This window comes from Natator depressus, chromosome 9 (genome assembly GCF_965152275.1).
Source record: "Natator depressus isolate rNatDep1 chromosome 9, rNatDep2.hap1, whole genome shotgun sequence".
Classification (NCBI taxonomy): domain Eukaryota; kingdom Metazoa; phylum Chordata; order Testudines; family Cheloniidae; genus Natator; species Natator depressus.
This window is the reverse complement of record NC_134242.1, coordinates 46,689,941-46,717,558: the sequence shown is the minus strand read 5'-3', so window position 1 is coordinate 46,717,558 and position 27,618 is coordinate 46,689,941. Positions and strand designations below refer to the sequence as shown.

Here is a 27,618-nt window from a genome sequence, read left to right as displayed (position 1 = left end):
ACAGAACTCCAAAGAGTCAGTGTAAAAGACTAGGGGGTTCAGAGAGACTTTAATAAGCAGGACAAACACTGAAATATTCAAAAATATAACAGCAGCAGCAGCCGTGGTTCCCCCCTTCCAAGGCTTCAGCTGGAATGAAAACTGCCTTTCATTGCAAGTTTGCCATCTCCTCTCCTCTGTTGTGTGAGCTGATAATGCACTATCAGAGCTAGCAGGACTCTATATAGAGGGGCTCTCTCTTCCACCCTCACTAAGTCTGAAACGGTCTGCTCCTTCTGAATCATATGACGCTTCCCCTTGATTCACTGGCGTCAAAAGGAGCTCCCAGAGATTTACTCTAGAAGGACTTTACCCTCCACCTGCAGGACTGCGCCGTCAAGAGGTAAGAGAACTGGCTTTGGCTAGTACAATAACGGAGGCACTTTCCTGGTGGCTTTACGCTGTCGTAGCTGAGTCAGTGAGGGTGGTGGGAGATGTACAGAGCGGCTAATACACATAGCGTACGAGTTGTTCAACAAATAGAGTCTACAAAGAATTTCATTATAATCACTCTTGTCCCCTAAATTAGAATAGCTTTCCAAATGTCTCCATTTTCAGCCATTAGTACAGACAGGCATACACCACAAACATCACCCCATTACATTATTAATTTCCCAAGGGCAACAGAGTATTCTCAGATAGAGGGGAGTCAGCTCTGGAAGGAGTTTCATTCAGTGTTAAAAGATTTTCTGGGAAAGATGAAAGACCTTCCTGCTTGACAAAGCATTTCCACCATCATAAGCACTGATCATTTAAAACAAAACAGCTCATTCCCCAGGCAGAACCACCTTTAATCAAAAGAATGAGAGAAGAGCAGAAAACTGAAGTCCACCAGAGACCTCATCATGCACTGCTAGCTGGGAAGCACTTAGATTGTAGCAAAAACCAAGCTAGCTTGATTTCTTATTTAGGATGAGCTAGAAAGTTTTGCTTATTCTTCATCAAGCCTTTTATTAACAAATAGGTAGAGCACCTGTTGAAACAGTAATATGGTTGTATAAACTATTATAACTATCCAAGAGAGTATCAATGTAGTGTGGGTGTGGGAGAGGGGGAGGGCCATAAAATATGGTTATATGCACACATTCTAAATGACTAACTACATCCCTGCTTACAAATCAGCTATGGGAAGCTTGGAATAATGGCTAACCCCAGAATAGAGCTCTATTCAGAAATCTGTAAATCACTAAATACTCACACTACCCCAGCAGCGCAAGTCAAGTGGAATTCTGGGCTTGGGAACCAGACAATTAAAGAATTATTCTGCCTACAGATTCAGAACCTCTTGCATTGTAGAACGAACCCCGGATACTAAATCATTTTAAAAAGGAGATATGATTTCTAATTAGCTTCAAGCAAAAGCATTTGTACATGCTACAGTGACAAGTTTACTAGAGATTACAGAGTTATTCTACTGTGTACCACAACAGAGCAAAAATAAAGAAAAAGCCTAATGCAAAATTTTGCACATTTATTTTGAATCAGTTTTAAAATAATAAAATAAAATAATAATAATAATAATTAATAATAATAATTTGCTAAACCTTCTTCATGTGTTATTACCAAAGGCACAGAGTAAAGCCATCACTGGGTTTTCCACAGCTCTAGTGTTATTGTTCTATGAACACTTAAAGCCACACATTTTTGAAAGTAGCATTTCAATTCTCAAAGCCAGCACAGCAATTAATTTTAGTGATACATAAACTTCTCCTGAGCTACTCAGATGCCAAGGACACCTTCATTTTCATGTCAACAATCAACACTAATGGCTACAAAAATTAAAGTAGGTTAAAACAGCACAAGTTAAAACTCTTGGAGGATCATTTGAGTTTAGAGCCTAACTGAAAGGGTTTTGTAAAAAGAGCCATTTATTTTCTCCACACCTTCTGACAAATTAAAAAAAGAAAGAAAGAGGCCCTCACAGGTAACGTATGTAACAGCAGCTTCCCCCCACAACGATACCGACTTTTGACAGACAAGTACATATGTGAGCTAGATCCATCAACATTTAATCAACTCCTGCAGCCCCAATCCCCAAGATGTTTCTCCTCCCTGTGACAACCCTACTGGACTTCTTGATATTCCTCACTCAACCCCCTGCAGTCCTGTGGTGCAATCCGGTCCCCACTGAAGTCAAAATAAGTTTTGCCATTGACTTCCACAGGGCTGGGATTTCATCATTGGTATCTTTGCTATTCTGTGTCAGATACTGACAGAAAACTGAGATCAAACCCCAAAGATCATAGCTCAATGCACCACGGGAAGTCAGTTCTAACAGAATCTGATCACCACAGAGAATTTTAAAAAATGATAAAATGCTTGTCACTCCAAGCCCCTTAATGTTGGGGCTGCAAATGGGGAGCAAACTGTTGCCCGGAGGAAGATTCCACCAAAGAGCTGGCTTACGGCAAATAAAATGCCTATCTGGACTGTAGGATGACCCGATGCCAGCCTTTTAGACTCACATCCCCCTGCTGTTTCATTTTTAACAGGGTGTTATAACTGAATATAAAACTAATGGCTAACCACAGTCTAATCTAATTCTTGCTATGAAGGATCATGCCTCCTTACACATTGTTTGTGGATGGAATTATTTAAATAAATGGAGTGGCAGAACAAAAAGTGTAAATTCAAAGAGTCACACAATGAGTATTAATGTGGATGTGCCCTGTCTTTCTATCAGCCATTAAATGGGTAGGTTTCCTCCTCCTTTAGCGTAAAATAGAAAAAATAAGAAAAATTCCTTCCAATAAGGATAACACATCTTTTAGCTTCCAATACCACTTTCATTTAGGGACTAAACTCACAAGGTTTTTTCCAAAGACACTAGGACCCAGAGTTTCAAAGAGACAAGTAACACCAGCAAAGATGCGCACACTCCACAAACACTCTCTTTGCATGTGCACACCTAGGAAGCATGTACACAAAAAGAGGCAAGTCTCATAAGAACGGTCAGACTGGGTCAGACCAAAGCTCCATCTAGCCCAGTATCCGGTCTTCCGACAGTGGCCAATGCCAGGTGCCCCAGAGGGAACAAACAGAACAGGTAACCATCAAGTGATCCATCTCTGTAGCCCATTCCCAGCTTCTGGCAAACAGAGGCTAGGACACCATCCCTGCCCATCCTGGCTAATCGCCATTGATGGACCTGTCCTCCATGAATTTATCTAGTTCTTTTTTGAACTCTGTTATAGTCTTGGCCTTCCCAACATCCTCTAGCAAAGAGTTCCACAGGTTGACTGTGTGTTGTGTGAAGAAATACTTCCTTTTGTTTTAAACCTACTGCCTATTAATTTCATTTGGTGACCCCTAGTTCTTGTGTTATGAGAAGGAGTAAATAATGCTTCCTTATTTATTTTCTCTACACCAGTCATGATTTTATAGACCTCAATCATATCGCCCCGCAGTTGTCTCTTTTCCAAGCTGAAAAGTCCCAGTCTTATTAATCTCTTCTCATACGGCAGCTGTTCCATACCCCTGATAATTTTTGTTGCCCTTTTCTGAACCTTTTCCAATTCCAATACATCTTTTTTAAGATAAGGCGACCACATCTGCACTCAGTATTCAAGATGTGGGTGTACCATGGATTTATATAGAGGCAATATGATATTTTCTGTCTTATTATCTATCCCTTTCTTAATGATGCCCAACATTCTGTTCCCTTTTTTGACTGCCGCTGCACATTGAGTGGATGTTTTCAGAGAACTATCCACAATGACTCCAAGATCCCTTTCTTGAGTGGTAACAGCTAAGACCTCCTGAGGTCTCTTCCAACCCTGGTATTGTATGATTCTATGAAATTTAGATCCCATCATTTTATATGTATAGTTGGGATTATATTTTCCAATGTGCATTACTTTGCATTTATAAAAAGTCTCCATTTTGCACATGTAAATGTGCATGCCCACTGTTACAGAATGTGCTGCGCTTTGAAAAACGTGGCCCATGGAACAGTGTTCCGCTCAAGCACTGATGCAGGCTGCCCTCATACTCTCATTTTTATTCTTTCAGTAATAAACAGGAACAAGCACACAGCTGGTTGGCACACAAAGGATACTGCATTCCTAAATCTCTAAGCTTCACAGCTCAGCTACACAGCATTTCAACACAGAGAAAGAGGGACCCACTGTGGCCAGATAGGTGAATTTCTATTTCTTAATTCTATCCATTCTCACTTCTGTTGATCTTCATCCTTCTTATCTGTCAACCAGCTTGGCAGTGGAAGGTTTCAGAGTGGAAGTCGTGTTAGTCTGTATCAGCAAAAAGAACGAGGAGTACTTGTGGCACCTTAGAGACTAACAAATGTATTTGAGCATAAGCTTTCGTGGGCTAAAGCCCACTTCATCAGATGCATGTAGTGGAAAATACAGTAGGAACACACACACACACACAGAACATGAAAAAATGGGGGTTGCCATACCAACTCTAATGAGATGAATCGATTAAGGTGGGCTATTATCAGCAGGAGAAAAAAAACTTTTGTAGTGATAATCAGGATGGCCCATTTCAAACAGTTGACAAGAAGGTGTGAGTAACAGTAGAGGGAAAATTACCACGGGGAAATAGTTTTTAGTTTGTGTAATGACTCATCCACTCCCAGTCTTTATTCAAGCCTAATTTAATGATGTCCAGTTTGCAAATTAATTCCAGTTCTGCAGTTTCTCATTGGAGTCTGTTTTTGAATTTTATTTGTTGAATAATTGCGACTTTTAGGTCTGTAATTGAGTGTCCAGGGAGGTTGAAGTGTTCTCCGAATGGTTTTTGAATGTTATAATTCTTGATGTCTGATTTGTGTCCATTTATTCTTTTGCGTAGAGACTGTCCGGTCTGGCCAATGTACATGGCAGAAGGGCATTGCTGGCACATGATGGCATATATCACATTGGTAGATGTGCAGGTGAATGAGCCCCTGATAGTGTGGCTGATGTGATTAGGTCTGATGATGGTGTCCCTTGAATAGACATGTGGACAGAGTTGGCAACGGGCTTTGTTGCAAAGATAGGTTCCTGGGTTAGTGTTTTTGTTGTGTGGTTGCTGGTGATTATTTGCTTCAGGTTGGAGGGCTGTTGATTAGTCTCAGAGTTGGTATGGCAACCCCCATTTTTTCATGTTCTCTGTGTAGGTGTGTATATATCTCTTCCTACTGTATTTTCCACTGCATGCATCTGATGAAGCGGGCTTTAACCCCCAAAAGCTTATGCTCAAATAAACTTGTTAGTCTCTAAGGTGCCACAAGTACTCCTCGTTCTCTTGGAAGTGGAAGAAGTCTGGTTCAGAGTACACCCACTTCTAGCCACCTATCTGAAAGACAGGTGTTTTCTTGGGATTCTGTTTCCAGTGTCTGTGTTACTGGATTATTCCTCACCAGAAATTTCATCTCTTAAATGTTTCTGAGCAATAATCATAGTTCTGAGGGAAGATAGGGCATTACCCTCTGCTGCAGTCACTCTACTGCTGTATAATTTCAGGATGCAGCGAGGTTTTTGCCAGAGGCATCTTTGATAACATCAGCAACCATATGAATGGTTTGTTAACTAGGGAAAGGGGGAACTGGCTGATCAGAAAGGAGGAAGCATCTATTTTCATATCTTCATTAAAAGCAATGATGTGAAAGTCAAGAGTGGCTGCTTCGCACAGATAGGGGTTGGCAGGACAAAAGCCAGACTTCTACACCAAAAAGACATTCTCCTTTACTTGTGCGATCATTACTTACGGAAAACACTCTTCTTTTCCAGATACTTTTCAGACCCAGTTCCACTTCACACTGCCTCTCTAGTCTCCAATACATCCAAGATCACTCCTGCTCCCCTTGTGGGTTTCCTTCCCTGACTAGTATTTCCTCCATCTATCCCAGCACCCTCTCCCTCCTACTTCTTCAGCTTCCTTTACTGCTTCCCCTTATACAAATATACTGTAGCATCCTGTACTACTCATAGGTGCCGACTTCTGCTCGTGCCGGTGAGTGCTCAATGCCCCTCTGCCCCCAGCCCTGTTCTGACTCCACCCCTGCCCTGCCCCCATTCCAACCCCTTCCCCAAAGTCCCCGCCCCAACTCTGCCTCCTCCCTGCCCCTATTCTGACTCCTTCCCCAAATCCCGGCCTCAGCCCCGCTTCTTCCCCGCCTCTTCCCCTGAGGGCGCCACGTTCCCGCTCCTCCCCCCTCCGTCCTGCAGCTTGCTACGCCACCAAACAGCTGGAGATAGGAGGTAGGTGGAGGAGCGGGGACGCGGTGCGCTCACGTGAGGAGGCAGAGCGGAGGTGAGGTGGAGTGGGGGTGGGGAGGAGAGTTTGGCTGCTGGTGGATGCAGAGCACCCACTAATTTTTCCCCGTGGGTGCTCCAGCCTCGGAGTACCCATGGAGTCGGCTCCTATGGTACTACTGGTCAAATACCACAACACTATCAGTGCAATGGCATTAAACACTCCCAGAATCTGGACAGTTATGACAGAATACTAGAGCCTTTTATTTTTAAATAAAAGGAGGAAAACCAGATACTTGATCCCCATTTTAAGCAAACAAGTAGGAATAATCAAGTTTTGCATAAGTCCTCAACTAGCTAAGTACAAGAGTTTAATGTGGTTTTGGTAAAAATGTGGCAGGTGCGAATAGGTTCCCCATCAAAGAAAAACCTACAGAGGTTGATGCCATGATCCCTGGGATTGGTGGGGAGGAAGAAAAGTCCCAAAAGTTCTCTCTCAGTTTCCAAAAGATCATTTGATTGCGCACGTGGGTTAGCATGCAGGTGGTTTGAACACAGATTTTTGGGATCTTCCAGACTCCAAGGCTGTCTACACAAAGCCCCTGTACCTCCATGATGCCCCTTAGTCTCAAGTGAATCTCCCCCATAACCCAGTTAATACAGCAGCAGGTGAGTCATGCTGACATTCACTTTGTCCCTTTGCTGGCTGCTGCCCTGTATGTCCCAAATTACATTAGCCTACATTTTCAAGAGGAACTAGTGATCTTTGAGGTGTCGACTTGGGCTCACAAGGAGTTTCCATGTAGGGGATCAGGGCATCAACCCCTGCAGGTTTTCCTTTGGTAGGGGAACCCTTCCACTGCCTTCGCTGTGTCCCAGTGAAGCACACTCAGTGGGCCCCACGGACAAGGGGATGGTGCTGCAGACACATCTGACGACCCAACCCTCCCCACATCCCTCTGACAGTGGGAGGTGTACAACAGACTCAACTCCATGCACAGATGTAGTTGAGGGAGGGATCCAGCTCACGGGTTTTGTCATATTTTCATTTTATAGACTGGGGAGCAGGTGAGGGGAATAATACAAAAGACTCAAAGCCAGAGTAAGAGTTACAGATTTGAATTCAAGATCTGTTGAATATCATAGAAAAGCTCTGGCTAAATGTCCACGAAAGTCTGGTCATTTTGCACTGCTGCTGTGTGCAACAGTGAGAGTGACAAGAATAAGGTCAATTTCACTATGGTGCTGGTTAAGAAAGCTACAGGGTCAGTTGCAGCAGATATAGTTACTGGAGCTTTCAAGGAAGAGGAACATGCAGCGACTGAAAAAGGAGCTGAGTAGCAGAGAAATTCCCCTGGTAATAGCCAGGCAGCTGGGGAAGTCCAGTGCTTCTTCCTAAAGCAAGTCAATAGTGTTTCACTGTCTGAATCACTTGAGGCAGAAGCCACTGCACTGTTTGGAAAAACTTTCTTCTGAATCCCAGCTCAGTAACAAAACCAACTCTGAATTTTCTGGTTAAAAAAATAACTAAAATAAATAAATAAAATAATTTCTGGCACCTGTTCCCAGACCTAGAGACATTTCTACCAGAGATGGATATATGAACTCTCCTCTCCCCATTCTCTCCAGCAATAAGCCAGATACTCTAGGAGGTTTTTTTTTAAAAAAACAGAGGATACCTGTGTCTCCAGTGAAGTTTCTGTATAAGGAGCTGTGACTGTGGTCCCAGGGCAGCCATTCTGAGATTGCTCAATTAGGGTAAATTGCAAAGAAGGGCAGACAATCTCCAAAACTGGTAGTCACTCCAATACTTAGATCCACCAAGCCAACAACAAAACAGCTTCTATAATACCTTACTGGTTACCCAGAAGCCAAAAACACAGTTCCCTTAAAGCAACCCAGCCTTGGGCTCTCTCTCAGACAGCCAAGTCAAATATGATGAGGATTACTGATAATCTTGTTCATCATATAAAAAGTTCTACAAGTCCCAAAGGATCGGACACATTACCTCCAAGGTCAATGAATATTTCAGATCTTACCCAAATACACGCTTACAGCCAATTATTATTAAGTAAACTAAGATTTATTAAAAAAAAGAAAAGAGAGAGTATTGGTTAAAAGATCATTATACATACAGGTATGAATAGAGTTCTTAGGTCAGTTTTATAGTACAGATGGTGAGCTTAGAGTTGCAAAGCATCCTTTCCAGAATCACTTCATTAGGTTATAGTCCAACGTCCACATCCAATAACAGGGCTATCCAGAATGGCACTGGAGACCACAGTCTTGCGACTCAAACTTCCCAACAAAGCTTAAGCAGATCTGAGGTCCCAAGAGTTTTTATAGAGATTTTTGCAACCTCTTGACAGCACACAGTCCTTGGGTGAACAATAGGCTTTTGAAGTAACTTTCTATTTCCTAAGCAAATAAAATCGTCCTACTGTATTTTCCACTGCATGGATCTGATGAAGTGGGCTGTAGCCCACAAAAGCTTATGCTCAAATAAATTTGTTAGTTTCTAAGGTGCCACAAGTACTCCTGTTCTTTTTCCGGATACAGACTAACACGGCTGCTACTCTGAAACCTAAGCATTACCAGTAATTAATTATTAATCTATTAAGCAGTTCATAGACAATTTACTACAAACTTCAAAGACAAGTATAGGTTTCAGAGTAGCAGCCGTGTTAGTATGTATCCACAAAAAGAAAAGGAGTACTTGTGGCACCTTAGAGAGACTAACAAATTTATTTGAGCATAAGCTTTCGTGAGCTACAGCTCACTTCATCAGATGCATGCAGCAGAAAATACAGTGGGGAGATTTTATATACACAGAGAACATGAAACAATGGGTGTTACCATACACACTGTAAAGAGAGTGATCAGGTAAGGTGAGCTATTACCGGGGGGGGGGGGGGGGGGAGGAAAAAAAAACAAAAAACAAAAACCTTTTGTAGTGATAATCAAGGTGGGCCATTTCCAGCAGTTGACAAGAACGTGTGAGGAACAATAGTTGGGGGGGAATAAACATGGCAAAATAGTTTTACTTTGTGTAATGACACATCCACTCCCAATCTTTATTCAAGCCTAAGTTAATTGTGTCCAGTTTGCAAATTAATTCCAATCAGCAGTCTCTCGTTGGAGTCTGTTTTTGAAGTTTTTTTGTTGAAGAATTGCCACTTTTAGGTCTGTAATCGAGTGACCAAAGAGACTGAAGTGTTCTCCGACAGGTTTTTGAATGTTATAATTCTTGACGTCTGATTTGTGTCCATTTATTCTTGTGTGTAGAGACTGTCCGGTTTGGCCAATGTACATGGCAGAGGGGCATTGCTGGCACATGATGGCATATATCACATTGGTAGATGTGCAGGTGAACGAGCCTCTGATAGTGTGGCTGATGTGATTAGGCCCTATGATGGTGTCCCCTGAATAGATATGTGGACAGAGTTGGAAACGGGCTTTGTTGCCAACCGAGGTATAGACAATGAAATTACTACATCCAAGGTTCATTTAAATGTTAATATTCCCTTTTGATCTCTGAATCAAAAGACAGGATTCATCTGTTTACATGGTTAACATCTAACAAGGTATAAGTAAACACATACAACTAGTATACTACCTCTAATTCTCTAACAATACAGATTTGCATTTCAAAGCTCTAGTCTATTTAACATAGCTATGTTAGCTATCGCTAAGGAATAGCCCTAATTACCATTTATATACTTCTCTAATATGTCTTTAAAGGTTCAATTTGGATAATTTAGTCTGCAAGATGCTTAACCCTTTCTGGCCCTGTGTCACAGGAGCTCTTTAAAACCTAGGACAAATATTACCAATATTTTGGCACCAGGCCAAAAATCAATCACTCTTGAGTGTATAGTGCCTATTTCCACTTTTCTGTTAACCTGGGATGTGGGTATTTATCACTTACTAAGTCTCAGAACATCTTGGAGATAAATTTACAGCCAGCTGATTGCATTACAGTAATTTTCTTCAACAGACAGGAAAGGTCTGGAAAACTCAATTGAGAGGGAGGGGTTTATAATTTTAAAGTAGGTCAGACTCTGAGTTTATAAAAATTGGGCAGTGTCCTTTTAAGTACTTCTCTCGGCAAGCAAGAGACATGTTGACTGATTTCTAGACTGCCTCACCATTACCAAGGTTCTTTGTAAGATCGGTTTTCTTAATTTTTTCAGGTCCCTGGTTGATGCCCCAGAGCTGTAGTGAGGAATGAATGGTCCAGCAGATCCCTCAAGCCTACTCCTCAACTCCTCCCTGGAAACTTCAGAACAATGTGGCAAAGAGACCCATACAGAGAACATCCTTTTTGCCACATTTTATCTCTTGGATTTCATCCTGGCTTTTGTTGGCAATACCCTGGCTCTTTGGCTCTTCATCCGGGACCAAAAGTCAGGCACTCCAGCCAATATTTTCCTGATGCATCTTGCTGTGGCCGACCTGTTTTTTGTGCTGGTTCTACCCACCCGGCTGGTATATCACTTTTCTGGCAATCACTGGCCATTTGGCGAGATCCCATGCAGACTCATTGGCTTCCTTTTCTATCTCAACATGTATGCCAGTATCTACTTCCTTATGTGCATCAGCGTTGACCGCTTCCTAGCCATCGTGCACCCTGTGAAGTCCATCAAACTCCGCAGGTCACTCTACGCCCACTTGGCATGTGCCTTTCTTTGGGTTATAGTTGCTGTCGCAATGGCACCTCTGTTGGTCAGCGTGCAGACAGCCGAGATGAACAACACGACTGTCTGCCTACAGCTCTACAGAGAGAAGGCATCACGCCATGCTCTCGTGTCATTGGCAGTGGCATTCACCTTTCCATTTGTTACTACAGTGACCTGCTACTTATTGATTATCCGTAGCCTGAGGAGTGGCAACAGAATTGAGAAGCACCTGAAGGAAAAAGCCATCAAGATGATCATCGTTGTCCTAATGATCTTTCTGGTCTGCTTTGTACCCTATCACATCAATCGCTACATTTACATTCTCCATTATGACGGCACCAAGACTTCCTGTGAAACCCAGCGAGTCCTGGCACTCAGTAACCGCATCACTTCCTGCCTCACCAGCCTGAATGGCGCCCTTGACCCAGTGATGTATTTCTTTGTGGCTGAGAAGTTCCGTGAGGCCTTGTGCAGCTTGTTTTGTGGCAAAAGAGCTGCAATGATGCCTCCAAGTTACGAGGGGAAGACAAATGAGAGCTCACTAAGTGCTAAATCTGAACTGTGAGCAAGTGATCATATTTGCTGTCACTTCTGGGCACAACACAGCCAAGAGACTCTCTAGAGAGTAAAGGCAAGTGACCCCAAAGACAAAGATGTTATTCCCAGAGTCAGTATCATTCTTGCAATATCAAGGAGGAGAGTTCAGTTATTCTATGCAGCTACAACCAGCAAGGGCTCATCTCTGCCAGCAGACAGATTCTAATCTCAGTAAATCACAAGATATCTGAACATGAATGCAACAGCAGCAGCATCTGTTGCCCAATCCTGAAGCTGGGACCTGAATATATAGGGATGGAGGAAGGAAACAAGAATTTAATTAAATCATGATTTCTTCTTCTAAGAGTTTTATACTCAAGGCTCGTTCAAGCAAATGTTGGCCACCCTGAGAAACAGAACAACTGGAATTCAAGGACTAAGATTCAATGGGTGATTGCTCCCTGCCCAAAACACACACCGTCCCCTGAAATCCTAAGTTGTGCCAGCCAGAGAGATTCAGTCCTGGGGTATCAGAGGAGAATAGTAGTGTCTCTAGATCTATTGTGAATGTTCATAGAGAGTTGGGGAGATACAGTATGAGTGCTGAAGAGGGGGAAGGGGAAACCTGTCGCTGGAATAAATGGGAGACATCCTGACTCTCCAGGGATGTCAAGTTATTGTTGCCACAGACCTCTTGTCTATGCCCAGGATGTGGGCATGAGCAGTAAACATAATGCTAATATTTCAACCTGTCCTTGGGTTTGTGGGCCAAGGCCCCAGCAGCTGTCTTCAGTTACAGGCAGCATTTTCTGAATTAGCCTTGGGGTGTAGTCCTGTTTGAATGATCAGTCACCTTAATAATCTCGGGCTAAAATAAAAGGGAATGGAAAGAAGTTTCATGAAAATCAGTAAAGGGAATATCTTCCATTGGTTTATAAATGGTGAACCCTAAAACTCTGAATCCCCGTAAAAATATTAGCCAAGAAGATGAAAAGTAGATGTGCTAAAAGTGTGAAACCCAGCCTGCTTGGGAAAAGCTCTTTAGAGTGTTTTATAATTATTTACATTCTGTCTCATGTGTTTTACTTGGTCTGAAAAAACATTTCATTTGCTACATAGGATCACTAACCTAGTTTAGCTTAACTACCCTCACTGATAAATGCTGCACCCAATGGAACACATCTGGGTAACAAGACAAGAAGGGGAGGTAGGAGAAATCCCATGGTATAAAAGGAGAAGAGCAGAAGATTCCATTATGTCCACTAGGAACCTTGCTAAGCCAATCATATTTGCCTCTGAAGTGCTTAGATACGGCAGTGATGAGCACTATAGAAAGCCATATGATAGATCAATCTTATTTACATATTCTACCCATGACACTGGGAAGGAGCTCTCTACGTCTCCAAGAGTTTAGATCCTAAATTATGAAATCAACAGCTTTTTATCTTGGTTAAGTTTCTGGAATCCTGACTGCTTTCCCAGTCGGTACCCAGCACTGCTCAAAGGCACTGGCCAATCAGAGACACAAGCCAAGAAGCCAAAAGGAAAATCCATTAACTGTAATTTTGGAAGCCTAGAGACTGGTGTTATATGGAGGATTACTTGAAAGGGAACTAATTATGGGAGGTTCCCTGGTGGACAGGGTGAAGCAAATAATCCTCTTTCCTTTTTCCATGTTGATCACGTCAGCGGGTAGGAACATCAACTTAATGACTCTCCCAACCCCTGCTGGACAGAGGTATAACAGTCTGAAGTTAATCCACTGTGCTTCAGAATTCAAAACTATCTGCCAAACTGTCTGTCTCTCTTCTTACTGGGATGTGCTTTTGTACAAGTTTCCTGTCCTGCTTGTATTAGTTTTGCCATTCATTTTTTTTAAAACAAAAAACTTTTTGGACTTGTTTATACCTGTTATACATATATAAAATAAATAGTTTCAAAGGACCAGTGAAGAGATGGTCTTTATATTAACAGAGGCTCCCCCTCAGTCTCTCATTATGCCCAGGGTTCTCACTCAATCAGCGAATAGCCTGCGCAGAGACATCCCCCTTCATCTCTCACATGCAGGCCAGCATCACGACTGGAATCCTTTCCCTCTCCAGTCAGACTCCTGCCCATTCGCCCAACTCTATCCACAGTCTATTGGCATTCTGCCTTCAGGCCCCTCCTCTACCCATATTTTGTTGGATAGTCAGTGTCCTGTCTATTGCCCTTTCTCTACTCATCTCTCACTTTCCAACCACTCATTCCTACTCCGGCTACTTTGTTTTGTTTTACTGTGCTAAACCTCCTGCTCCCACATCCACAATATACCGGGCAAAGCCCCTGTGGCTCTGCTCTCTCTTACCTGCCAGCATTTTTTACGAAGCCTAGGTCGGCAAGTGCCACATCACAGAGCTCACAACGGAAGCATTCTGGGTGCCAATTATTATTCATTGCCTTGATCACACGTCCAATGATGAACTCACCTTGGAAAGAAAAACACAACTCTTAGATGCAAACAGAACCAAATTTCAGCAAAAATCTCTCCCGCACATCCACCACCATTCCTTTTCAATGCCACAAGGCTCAGTATATTCTGACTTGCTGAAAATACCACTTCCTCCCAAAAGAGTACCAGAAGCACACCTTCATTCCTAACCACTGTCAGAGTAATTCTCTGTTCCTGTCCAGAGAGCCTGATGCTTAGTATGACCCCAGGGTTAAAATTTTCATCCCCAGTGATCCTTTGCCCCATGACTTCTACTCAGGGAAGAGAAGAGACTAAATAGTTTTGCACATGGAGATCTTACCGCATTGCCCACAGCAGGGTGCAAACAGCATCTGGAAATCATGCTCACAATACTTTCGACCCTCAAACTGTTAACAAAACAAAGGAGAGAAAATCCTTAGTGAATCACAAAACTGTTCACTGTAAAATTTCAGACTCTATTATTAGAGTTTGCAGTGGCAAACTTGTAAAGGTTGAGCAAGTGTTTCCATTTCCAACCCATTCTTCAGTTGCTTGTCATTGCCTTGAAAAAAATCTTTCACTTTCCATACTTTTTCTCAATCCTATGGAGAATTTTCTTGGACAATGGAGCCAAATTAATGTGGGCAAAGATGCAGGGGAAAACCAAAACCCACACAAAACTCCACTGTTCCTGTAATTAGCTTTTCTTGTCATTTTCTTCTGGGTTTTCATACCTCAAAAGAGCTCAAATTTTACATGATTGTTTTCCACATAGAAAATGAAAAAGAGCTTAGCATTTTAAAAATTAGATAGTTTTCAAATTACGTTTGTACATGTGCTGTAGAAAATTTTACAGACAAGTTCACTAATTTTGGTTACCCAATTTGAGAAGCTTTGTGCCAAATTTTCCGAAGACCCAAGAACCCACTCATGCCCTATTTCCATATGCAGTGCTGAGCACTTTTTTTTTCTTTTCTCCCCTTCTCCCATCCCCCACTTTTCTTTAAAGAAAGAAAGAAAGAAACCGTGAAATTAAATACAGAAAATTAAGTTAGTGCAGTATTAGGGGTGAGAAACTAAACACACAAAAATCAGGAATTCAGAAGTGAAGATTCTGACAGAAACATTAAGCCCCAGCTTTTATTCTACCATTTAGGTATTTAAGTACCTGTCCTAATTTGTGCTTGCAAGTTAGGTACTTATCCAGCTCTATGCTAGTATTTATGCCTACAACTTTATATGAACAAAACACAGGGACAATTTTAATGTGTGTGAAACTGAGATCCATCTGAAAACTGGGCCCTAAAAGGATGCTTTCAGGTCAAATGTGGCCAAAAATTTAGACTTTATAAAACGTGCTTTTTAAATAAACAGGATGTGCATGCAATGTGGTCAAGTTAACATGGATATAGGAATCTTGTGTTATGAATTTCCCAACTTCTGCATGTATGGTTTTTAATTTAGTTTTATTTTCGAAATATGTATTTTTCTGTTCCACTGCATCCTAATTTTGCTTAATTTATGTTTAACCAGGATGAGGGGAAAATGACTTTCTAACACAACTCTGGATTTGTCAGTCAAGTCAATGATGATAAAGCTTAGGATCAAAAGAAATGAAAAACAACAAGATTAGGGAACTGAAATTCGCATCCCCACAAAGTCTCCCCATTACTGGTCAACTGGCCAGACAGATATCCCAAGGAGGAAGACAGCAGTACATTTAAATTTAAGGCTAGTTTAGAGTATGATCATTTCAAGGTTAAGAGACACAGAAGCCTACGGGGAGGGAAAAGGCTGAGGGGACTGCTGACAGCACAGGGCCCATCTGAGCTAATATGGAGACCCGTGAAGCAATCTGACTGAGCCCCTCACTGGAAAGATAAGATTCTGCGGACAATCTCCCACATCATCTGCCCCACCAACTTGGAGGAAAGAGCCAGGGGAAGAATGTGGAAGAGGAATGAGTAACAAGTGTTTGTGAAGAACTGAAGGAATAATTGACAGTGATTTCCTGACAACATGAGGATGTGGGAACCTGAAATGTATCTTAGCCGTCACATGGCAATGGTAAAGATCACAGCGTCACTTTTCTCTCAACCTGAACAAGCAGCTATATTAAAATAAGGAAAATGGTAATATCCTACAGCTACAATGCTTCTTCCTATCTCAGACCCTCCTGCCTGGCTTCCTGCTATAGTTTTAAAGAAAAAGTTCCTGTATGCTCACATCAGCCAGGGTCACGAAATAGAAGAAGAGAAGATTGAACAAATTGGGTTTGTTTAGTCTGGAGAAGAGAAGACTGAGGGGGGACATAACAGTTTTCAAGTACATAAAAGTTTGTTGCAAGGAGGAGGGAGAAAAACTGTTCTTCTTAACCTCTGAGGATAGGACAAGAAGCAATGGGCTTCAATTGCAGCAAGGGCGGTTTAGGTTGGACATTAGGAAAAACTTCCTTCAGAGTGGTTAAGCACTGGAATAAATTGCCTAGGGAGGTTGTGGAATCTCCATCATTGGGGATTTTTAAGAGCTGGTTGGACAAACACCTGTCAGGGATGGTCTAGATAATACTTAGTCCTGCCTTGAGTGCAGGGGACTGGACTAGATGACCTCTCTAGGTCCCTTCCAGTTCTATGATCTCATATCTGCAGGGAATTACAGTTATCTCCACTGATCTCCCAGTCAGCACACAACATCTCACACTCTCATGTCATGTGGCACTGGACCATGAGCATTTCACCTTGACCTGACAAGGTAGCCCCTCAGTCCCCTCACACCGGTGACAGAGGCCCCTGCTGCTTCAGATTTAGCAGTAATGTCTGACTCAGCCCTCTGAGAGGGCTAGTTACACTGGGAAGGAAAAGGCAGACAGAAACACTGATAGCAGGCAAAGAATGACACTTGAAGCTTTATCCTGTCAGATGTTGAGTGCTCTCAGTTTTCACAGAGTTCACTGAGAGCCACAGATACTCAGCATCTCCCAGGATCAGGTTTTTAAAAGGGGAAGTCAAGAAACTTTCTATAGCTTCACATAGGCAGTAATCTCACCTCATAGAAGAGTCCATCTGGGAACTGTCGGAAACACTGAGCACAGACAAAGCAGTTCTCATGATAGAGCTCCCCATTGCTATTCACGATCCTCTCCGAGGGATCAAAGCGAGCCTGGCAGCGCTCACACACTGCATTTGCGAGGGCATCAGACATATTACTGAGAAGGAAATAAAGGTCAGTGTCAGAACATGGGCAATGTCACAGCTATCAAATGAATATGCATAAATCACATAAGTAACATTAGTGTCACCATCAGGGAGTTTCTTCTTGTTTTTCATCCCTTTTTGCACGAATAAGTACGATGAAAATAATGCAGCATGCAGGGGAACGGAATCAGCAAGTTATTCAGAATCAACATCCGATATTTGTTTACATCCGACACAGGTGGAGGCGACAGCCACACAGTAATTTGCAGAACTATATGATGGATTCATTTATCTTACACCTTTGACCACCTTGCCTGCCCTTTGTTCACAAATCCCCCTCTTACCTACTTATTCCAGACATCCTCCATTAAAACACAAAATAAATTAAAACCCCTGCAGAGAAATGTTTTCTCCTCTTCTCCTCATATGCATAACTGCCCCACCCCCTTTCAACAAACATCACACTTGCCTGAGACCTAGGATGGGAAAGCATGAGGCCAGGTGTTCTATGTATTAAAATGTCATAGCTTTAAAGTCCTATCTCTCATGTCCCTGCAGGGTTAGGAATGGCAACTTCAAAAAATGGGGAAGATTCCCAGTTTCCAAATGGGATCAGTTTTCTTTTAAAATCTCGAGTATCCACAGAGTATCTGAATTTAGAATGGTAACATTTTTAGGTATGGTAAAGCTATTTTATATTTTTTTAGATGTTTTTGTTGTTCCCTCTGAGCTCTGCATGATTGGAGTAATGGTAGCATTACAGGTTGATGCATATGAAAACCAAACCCAATTAATATTTTTAAGACACTCAAATATTTATAAAATAGCCTTCCTGTAGCATATGTTGTATATACAGAATACTTGAGGGGGTGGTATAAAAGGTTTAATCAACACTTGCATATGGCCTGCATACATTTCTTCTTCCTTTTCTTTCACTTTGTTTGTAATGCTAGTTCGTCTTTTATTTTATGCATAGCATGAAGTAAAGACCACAGTGGTGGCTGTTCTATCTTTCCCTAAAGCCAGGGGTCAATCTCTGTGCTGCAGTAGACAGCTAGATTTCTTTTGTTAACAATATTCTGGGTCATCTTGTTTTCTGCAAATATTTATTGAAAACAAGAAATCAATAAGTGTACTCTAGTAGTGGCAGCTTCTCTTTCCTCTGACCAGTCAGAGGTGCCAGCAGAAAAACCAGACATGGAAGACAGAAGCCTGATTCTCCAATGCCTTGCGTCTTGTATAGTCATTTACAGTCCTGCAAAGTGAATATAAAATGGTTGTAAAATGTATCAAACTAGAATTCCCCACTCTCACTGGTGGAAACACTTTACATCCATTTTGCACAGGTATAAGCCAAAGGAGAACCAGGCCCAATGATTAGATTAGAATCAATAGTACTAATTTACAGACATTAAAATGGATTTTCTTTCCTCCCTGCAGTACAAATGGGCCTTTACACTTAGAATCTCACCAAAATTATGAATAGACAGGAAATCCTGTAACCTTGTGGCCCACAACTCATGGTTTACAGAAACGCCAGACATTTGCCTGAGCTCTGCTGGGGCTGCACAGGAACAGTCAATGTCAGTGTTTGTAGCAAAACCCAGAGGCCATCCTTGGGATCTGATCAATTCTGTTTCCAATCACAGCTTTGCTTCAGCTAAATCACAGGCCAGGAAGGTTCATAATGGCAGGATTTTATACAATAATTCCACCACTGAACACTCAAATCAACCTGGAAAAAATAAAAAAACCACTTGGTCCCTGGGTTCAAAGGCTTAATCTTTCTAGACTACATGGGGAGGGGGGAGGGAAGGGAACAGCAAGGAGGAAGATAAACAATAAAAAAGGCAGAGAGTATTCTAAGTGTAAAGCTTTAATTACCGCTCCTCTCATTCATCTTCTGTATTATGGAAAGAGACTAGAGGGGTTGGGGGAAATGACAGCTTCTATGACTAGAGAGATAAGGTGGGTGAGATAATATCAAATCTCAAGAAGAGGTCTGTGTAGCTCAAAAGTTCTCTCTTTTACCAACAGAAGTTGGCCCAATAAAAGATATTACTTTACCTCACCCACCTTGTCTCTCTAATATCCTGGGACCAACACGGCTAACACTCTAAGCTTTATGACTACGGTGACCAGATAGCAAGTATGAAAAATCAGGACAGAGTGTGGGGAGCAATAGGTGGCTATATAAGACAAAGCTCCAAATATCGGGACTGTCTCTATAAAATTGGAACATCTGGTCACCCTATTTATGACTGTCAGAGATCCACGTATGATATGATACTCCCTATGTGCCCAACACTAAGCACAACGAAGCATGTTTCTGGTTTTTCTTGGTTACAGACTAAGTTATTAAAAAAATCTGCTACTTACATTTCCGTTTTAAATGTATTCTAGTTGCTCTCTCAGAAAGAGCATGGCTCCCCACCACCTTCCACTGACATTATACTGGGTCCTATTGCCCCAATACTGCAAGAATGGAACTGGCTGGCATTAGACAACTGTGTTCTGAGCCCTCAGCTTGCAATATGCACAGTCGTATTCCTGCAATGAGTAAAATGCAGATGATTTGGCCAGGTCTAGAGGGATAATTCCTACTAAGAACTATTTGTCACGAGAGGTTTTAGAAAAAAAAAGTCACATGGGAGTGTTGGCAAAAAAAAAAAAAGATCATGGAAATTTAGGGTTTAATCTTTGAACCCCGTCATTCATGAAAGCAGGATTGTAAAGGCCCTTATTCAGGCAAGTAGGTTTGAGGACTGTAGAAGTACGAACTGCCTTCAGTAAAAAAGCCTTATAACCCTGTAGGATAGTGTTTCCCAAACTTGGGACGCTGCTTGTTCAGGAAAAGCCCATGGCGGGCCAGGCCGGTTTGTTTACCTGCCGCGTCCGCAGGTTCGGCCGACTGTGGCTCCCACTGGCCACGGTTCTCCGTGCCCGGCCAATGGGGGCTGCGGGAAGTGGTGCGGGCCAAGGGACTTACCGGCTGCGGCTTCCCGCAGCTCCCATTGGCCTGGAGCGGCGAACCGCGGCCAGTGGGAGCCGCAATCAGCTGAACCTGCAGATGCAGCAGATAAACAAACCAGCCCGGCGCGCCAGGGGCTTTCCCTGAACAAGCAGCGTCCCAAGTTTGGGAAACACTGCTGTAGGAAATTAGAGCTCCCACTGAGAGTCAAATGATCTGTTCTTTTGTGTGGCCATATTATTGTCCCCAACCTCTTTGTATAGCCTGAAATGCAAGCTTGAAATGCAGCTCTCAGGATTTAACTTACAGCTGTCAAAGAAATTCATTCAGCTCACCCACCCACAAAAATGAGAAAATGTCAAAAGTTATGGGATTTATTTTTATACACACAACACCCATGACTCTTACTGCAAAAGAGCAACTGTAGATACCATCAAACCCCGAACCCTATAAGACCATTCCAATGTCCCAACATCTCTGTTACTGCATTAGATTGTGAGGAGCAGCAAAGAGGGTGATTAGACTATATTACCTAGTTTAGCTGGTAAACACTTCTGGGATTTGGAAGAGAAAAAAAAGTTAACTGATAAAAGTACTTAAGTTTAAAGAAACTGGCAACTGCAAACAAGATTTCCTTGAAAATTATAAGCAGGAGGACTGTGCAGATGTCATCATACTGGCCCAAGAGGTGCAAATATACAACTGATCTGTTCCTTAAAGATTAAACACAATAGGACCTAGTAATCTAGGGGGGGAAAAGTAAGTAAATGTCTGTATACAAAATTACATACTACATACACACCAAAATATATACCACACAAATATACCGTATGTCCAGCCCAGTGGCCTATTGGTAGTGCTGCCATGCAGGGAGTCTATGCTCAGTTGTTAGTCCCAAACTCTTACTCATAGGGTGGGAGTACCATAAAGCCAGTGTATTCTACGCATGCGCACACACCCCAGAGGGAAGAAAAGAGAAGAAATATCTTGCATCTTTCCAATGCAACTCCTCCAGCCATCTAGAACCAATACTAATGGAAGTCTCTCTTCCAGTCCTAGCTGGCTAGGACATTGCCTATGATTAGGTTTGACATTATAATTTCAAAAGATAATGTCAATGTTTATTTTTAAATATTTTTATTGATTTAAATGTTCACCACTGTGCAAAATTATGGGGTTTAAGTCCTTTTTTCAATTTTTATCAATTTAAATTTTCACAGTTATGGGAAATTGTGGGGAGGGGTCAATAGTTATTTAAATTACAGTAGATGCTCAGATTCAAAAAGTTAAAGCTTTGTAACTATTAAAACACAAATTATTAACATCACATGGGAAACTATACACAGTAAATATCCTTGAATCAAATTCTACTAAATTCTCATGTAGCATTTTTACTTTATCTATTGGTAAATTTTTATTATTATTGATGGACTTTTTTGTTCATTTGTGTGTACACTGAAATTTACATTTACTGATATTTACCAATAAAAATCAAATCCTTCCAAGCCTAGATATGATACAGGTCTCAGAACTGGGAGGGAGACAAAGTAGAGAAAATGTAAGGGGTGAAGATGTAAAAATCCTTAAAATCCCTGCAGAGAGAGAGAAAAAGGATAATCCCTGTGCCAATGAGAGGCAAAAAACAAAAACAAAAGTATGTAACCAGGAAAATAAAACTACTACAAAAAGTACAAAGAACTATACATAGTTTTACATAAGGTTAAACAAATATTCCCTACAGATTTCAGAGTAGCAGCTGTGTTAGTCTGTATCCGCAAAAAGAAAAGGAGTACTTGTGGCACCTTAGAGACTAACAAATTTATTTGAGCATAAGCTTTCGTGAGCTACAGCTCACTTCATCAGATGCATTCAGTGGAAAATACAGTGGGGAGATTTATATACACAGAGAACAGGATGTATCTGTATTTTCCACTGAATGCATCCGATGAAGTGAGCTATAGCTCACGAAAGCTTATGCTCAAATAAATTTGTTAGTCTCTAAGGTGCCACTAGTACTCCTTTTCTTATTCCCTACAGAGATCATCTGAAAAGTTATCGGTTTTAAAGAATGCTAAACTATGTTTAAGTTCCACATGTTACAGAAAAACTTTCAGCCGATTCCAAATATTAAGGACCTCTGTTCCATTTTGGGCAGTCGTGCCAGGGAATAAATGAATGAGTAACATGGCAGATGGAAATCTAGAGATCAGTTCCTAGAGCCATCCTGCAGTCCAAGAATAATTTTCCTAATGCAGAGAAGAGCTCAGCTGGTCAAGCACATACAGTCTAAAGCCTACTCCTCTTCTCTTCCCTGCCCCACTCCACCCCTCTGGGAGACAATGAATTTGCAGACGATTGGTGAACTTTCTTAGCTATTGAGGCCCCACCTACACTACACTTACAATGAGGGGTGCCTATGGATAACATGATTGTTCCCTGCCTCAGTTACAACACAGCGAAAATCTGTAGGGAACATAAGCTCCTGTGTACATTATACATCACAGCTGTGTTGCAACCAGGTCAGAGGACAATTGTATCATAAATGGGTTCCCTGATTTGTATCTGTAAGATAGAGAGGGCTTAATAACAATGGATCTTGCATAACCATGGGTTGAGTTCTATACTCTCTTTAGTTCTTCACTCCTGACACTTCTTTCAGTTTTACTTAACACATTTATTCCTTTGATCTCAAAGGAAAAAAAAAAAAAAGGATTTAGTCTCACTTTTAACTTTAAAGCAATCTCATAACAGCCACAAGATGCTAAAATACAACTCTTTTTCACCGAGTTTACCCTCAAACAAGAAAAGCTACATTTATTCCAAGCAATTCAATAATTTACTGTGTTGTACTCAGATATCAAACACAGATGTCCCCACTGTTTAAATAATAAGCTTGTAACACAAAGACAGGAAAGACTATTAAAACAAAGTAAATGACAAAACATCCTGAACTTCCAGCACCGTGACCGAACATGGCAGGACAATGAGAGAGCAGAGCAGCACCTCAGCAGTGAATTTTCCAGTCTTTCACCAGTTTGCGTTGTAACCTTTACTGACTCAGTTTTTAAAATGAAGACGACATTTCATGGGAGAATGTTATGTACCATGCCAATGACGAGTAGTTTTCTCAGATAAATACACTAATACTCAAACTTTCTAGAAGCATGTCCTACTGGACACTAGCACTGCTCTAAACTCTAGTAAAACCTTCTGAACATATTTTATGTGAAGTGAAAATTACAGGCAGTAGCTCCAGGTGACATACAAGCTAAATCACTATCAGATTTAGCAATATTTTAGAGAGTCAGCAAATTGGGCTTCTCTCCCTCCAGAAGAAGTGTCTGGGACTTCACACTATGAGAAGACTGTTAAAAAAAAAACCCAACAGTTGCGAGACTTTTCTGCTGCTCCTTCCTCTTTTCAAACATCTCCACCAAAAACCTCAGCAATGATGCAGAGTTGGTGACCCTGAGTCGAGAAAGGGAGCAAGGTAAATAGCTGGCACTGCAAAGAAAGTACAAAGGACAATCTCAAATGAATGGATTAGTGGGAGACAGTATGCAGAATATGGATGCAAAACCAAGGAGTATAAGGCTAGTGAAAGATCAGTTGCAACATTTCTGATAAGACTACCAGTTTTATTCCCCTACTTTTGAAAACTCCAGCAATGGAATGAGTGTTATTATAGCATCACTCTCATGGTACTAGGGTACATAAGAGACATGGCTCAGCTGCAAATCCAAGAAGGATTTCTGTCACAAAACAGCACATGGCAGAAACTGAGTTTTGAAATAATGACTAGAGGTTTGGGGGGGGCAACAAGAGTCCTGATGTATTGTCATGGGACAAAACATTTTGCTTCACATCAGTCATTTCCCACCACTAGGTGGACGCATTTGCTTCAGTGGTAAAGAAGGTTAATCTTCACCCTCTCTGCACTTGTCTGAAGAGTTTTAACTTGCTGATGGGCTGAATATTCAACAAGTGTTGAAAAAAGAGTGTGAGAAAGAGATGCTAAGATACCAGAGTGATGGATGCTACAAGAATCTGGAGAGAGAGGCACCATCCATACATTACAGAATTTTACAAAAAAAAATTCCCCATAGGTTCTGCTCCACCAGTGGGAGCCATTGGGTAGACAAGGCTCTGGAAGGTTCCATAGTTACACCACCATGTCAGTTAAAGTTGTAAGGCAATAAAAAGTCAGAAAAGTAGGAAGCCATCTTTTCTTCACTAAAATTCCCACTGGCTCATCTGAATCAGTGGTAGCACTGATAGGGAAGATTTTTTTATGGAATTCCTTAGTGTAGACAAGGACACAGAAATTTGTACTGGGATACTCCTAGACTATGACTCACATTAACAGAACAACACAAAGAAAATAAGAGGAAATATCTCACTACTAAAAATCTCCCAACTCCCCTTAACATTTTCCCCCAAATCCTTATTGTCCAAAGTGATTTTTATCTGAAATGAAGCCAACGTGGTAACCAACAAAAGGTACTCTTTCTTTGAAAGGTACACTACCAGCTTGTGCAATTTTTGTAACAAGTAACTGTGACAGGTTCAATCACAGAGACCCTCTTGGGACTGTCACCTGATGTGCTGAGCCTACCTTGGAGCCCATTTTCTCTGCCAGTTTGGGCCTCCAGAACCCTGCCTTGTTGAGCCAGACATGCCAGTCTGCTGCAACACAGACCCAGGGTCTGAACCATGCGCCCCAAAGCTGCAGACTTAACTGAAAACAGCTTAAGAAGTGCTCCTGTCTCCAGCACCCAGACCCCCAGCTACCAATGGGATCCAAACCCCAAATGAATCCATTTTACTCTGTATAAAGTTTATACAGGGTAAACTCAAACTATCCACCCTTTATAACACTGATAGAGAGTTATGCACAGCTGTTTGCTCCCCCAGGTATTAATTACTTACTCTGGGTTAATTAATAAGCAAAAGTGATTTTATTAAATATAAAAAGTAGGATTTAAGTGGTTCCAAGAAATAACAGACAGAACAAAGTAAGTTACCAAGCAAAATAAAACAAAACACACAAGTCTAAGCCTAATACAGTAAGAAACTGATTACAGATGAAATCTCACCCCCAGAGATGTTCCAGTAAGCTTCTTTCACAGCCTGGACTCCTTCCTAGTCTGGGTCCAGCAATCACTCACATCCCTGTAGTTACTGTCCCTTGTTCCAGTTTTTTTCAGGCATCTCTTGGGGATGAAAAGGCCATCTCTTGAGCCAGCTGAAGACAAAATGGACTAGCTTCCAGGGCCTTTTATATTCTCTCTCTTGTTAGCAGCAATCCCTTTGTTCTTCTGTGCAAAATCATAGCAATAAGATGGAGTTTGTAGCCACCTGGGCAAGTCACATGTTCATGAATGATTCAGCTTTTTGCAGGCCCATGCCACTGTTTACATGTTAGTTTGAACGTTCCCAGGGAAGCTCAGATGTGGATTGGCATCTCCCAAAGTCCATTGTCAGTTAAGTGTTTCTTGACTGGGCACTTACTGAGAATAGTCCTTTCTTAAGAAGCTGACCAAATGCTTCATTGAGGCTACTTAGAATCAAACACATTGAGATACAAGTACATAGCCAATATTCATAACTTCAAATACAAAACTGATAAACACATACAGACTGCATAATCATAACCAGCAAACTACAACCTTTCCATAGAAACCCCACTTGACCTCCTCTGTACAAGATCTGGTGCAACCAAAGGATCCTGGTTGCAAAAATGATCTATACGGTCACAGTTCATGTCAATAACATCACAGTAACATTTAAGATTACTGGAATTGAGAGTAAATATTTCTTTGTTCAACATGTATACTACACACACATTTGACAGCCCTGTATGTGTAGTTTTATTTTCCCCCAGCATAGTTAGTTTCCTCTTTTGCTTGAGTAGGAGTTTCACACAGCAACTGGAGAGAACAAACAAATTTAAACTCTCTTTTTTTGTATTTTTAAAACACTACTAGGTTTCAAGTTGACTGTGCTTCTTTTAGCATACCTGGCTCTCTCCCCTCCCTTCTGGCCTAACACCCAAATGGAACTGCACACATATTCTTATTCCTTCCCCTTAACCAGTGATCCATGTTCAGTCTGTCACTCCATCACCTCTCATCCACACTCAGATGGATAAAAATGAAGCAAGGTGTTCAGTGCAGTTCACAGCCATAACATGACAAATTAACAAGGGAGTCCAGGGTCTCTGGTTATCCCTTTGTCTGGCTGCTACAGTTGTTAGTTATGTGAGGGGGCCAGAGATCAATAAAGCAAAAATAAAGGTTCAACGCCTCCTTTACACATTTCAGCAAGCTACAGGGAACACAATATCTGCATGGTTATCCCAAAGGAGAACTGCCACCACACACAGCTGTTTAAGACACATTGCAGCTATGGATGTGTCTTGGATTTCACACAGGAGTATCCTAGGCACATATAGCAGGTACTCCGTGTTCCTCTTCCACCCCTTTCTCAACACAGCAACATGCTTGGTGAATTTTCTGAAACGGCTTTAATTTACAGTATTCCCCTTAAACCAAGGAAGTGCCTTTTCAGTCTTCTTAAATACATTTAACAGATTATATTTCTCATCTTCACTACGTATAACTAAAATACCCTCTTTATGTTTAAAATTCTTGTTTTTCCTGTTTCCATTTGGTAAATACTAATTCCTCCAACACACATACATTCCCTCTCCCCACTCAAATCTTTTGAAAGGACCTAAAATGACCATAGCTATGTTAGTTTAGTAGATTCTATAACATATATTTTTAAAAGTCATGCCCAAATATGCCTGTCATTCACCATCAACTGATATCAACACAGCCTTGGGATTGTCATCATTTGCCTGAAGGAGCACTAAATATTGGGGCTTTTTATATTTTGGGGAAGGAAACCACACAAAGTATCCTTCAAAAAAGAATTCTCAGCAAGCAAACTGTAGACTTAAAAACAAAGCCATTTACAGCCCAGAAAGCAATTTCCCCCACAGATTATAATTAAGGCTGCATGTCTGTCATGGAATCCGTGATTTTCTGTGACCTCCATGACTTCTGCAGTAGCCACAGCAGCAGTTTGGGTGTGTGGGAGGGAGCTCAGGGCTGGGGCAAGGGGTTGGGGTGCGGGACGGCACTTACCTTTGGGGGGCTCCCCAGAAGTGGCCGGCATGTCCCTGCAGCTCCTAGGCAGAGGGGCCAGGGGGCTCAGCGTGCTGCCTGTGCCCACAGGCGTCGCCCCCGCAGCTCCCATTGGCTGCAGTTCTGCGGAGCCAGCACTTGTGGTGGGAGCAGCGCGTGGAGCGCCCCTGGCCACCCCTCCCCTAGGAGCTGCAGGGACATGTTGTTTGGAGCTGGGTAGGGAGCCTGCCAGCCCCGCCAACCCTCCCCCCAACCCCCAGCAGCAGCGGGGGCCCTGGGCCACCTACCCCCCTCCAGCACCAACGGTGCCCCCAGGCCACCCCCCCCAGCACCCGTGGTGCCCCCAGACCGCCCCTCCAGTGCACCCACGCCTCCCCCCCCACCCCAAGTTTTAG

General features: G+C 42.0%; 2 protein-coding genes across 10 annotated transcripts in view; one reads left to right on the top strand and one right to left on the bottom strand.

Moving 5' to 3' along the window:
* LIMS2 (LIM zinc finger domain containing 2) overlaps positions 1-27,618 on the bottom strand; it is a 78,044-nt gene that overhangs the window by 35,914 nt on the left and 14,512 nt on the right. For 6 of the 8 annotated variants that reach the window (XM_074964033.1, XM_074964034.1, XM_074964032.1 and 3 more), the window contains 3 exons: positions 16,953-17,112; positions 14,248-14,314; positions 13,803-13,923 (listed from right to left, as the gene is read on the bottom strand). In XM_074964033.1, the coding sequence (XP_074820134.1) occupies positions 13,803-13,923; positions 14,248-14,314; positions 16,953-17,112 (348 nt within the window). Of the gene's footprint in view, positions 1-13,802; positions 13,924-14,247; positions 14,315-16,952; positions 17,113-19,480; positions 19,642-25,168; positions 25,541-27,618 lie in introns of those variants that run through there. The other 2 variants (XM_074964037.1, XM_074964036.1) reach the window with 2 other exon arrangements.
* GPR17 (G protein-coupled receptor 17) lies at positions 185-13,677 on the top strand. 2 transcript variants are annotated; one of them, XM_074964040.1, is made up of 3 exons: positions 185-382; positions 4,051-4,179; positions 10,433-13,677. In XM_074964040.1, exon 3 carries the CDS (start codon positions 10,467-10,469, stop codon positions 11,481-11,483), a length of 1,017 nt encoding a protein of 338 aa, XP_074820141.1. In that variant the 5' UTR covers positions 185-382; positions 4,051-4,179; positions 10,433-10,466; the 3' UTR covers positions 11,484-13,677. The 2 variants fall into 2 exon arrangements, with proteins under 2 accessions (XP_074820141.1, XP_074820140.1); XM_074964039.1 differs by lacking the exon at positions 4,051-4,179 and having other exon boundaries at positions 186-382.

Coding starts and splice junctions, on each gene's coding strand:
- GPR17 (XM_074964040.1), top strand. CDS start 10,467: ATGAATGGTCCAGCAGATCCCTCAAGCCTACTCCTCAACTCCTCCCTG.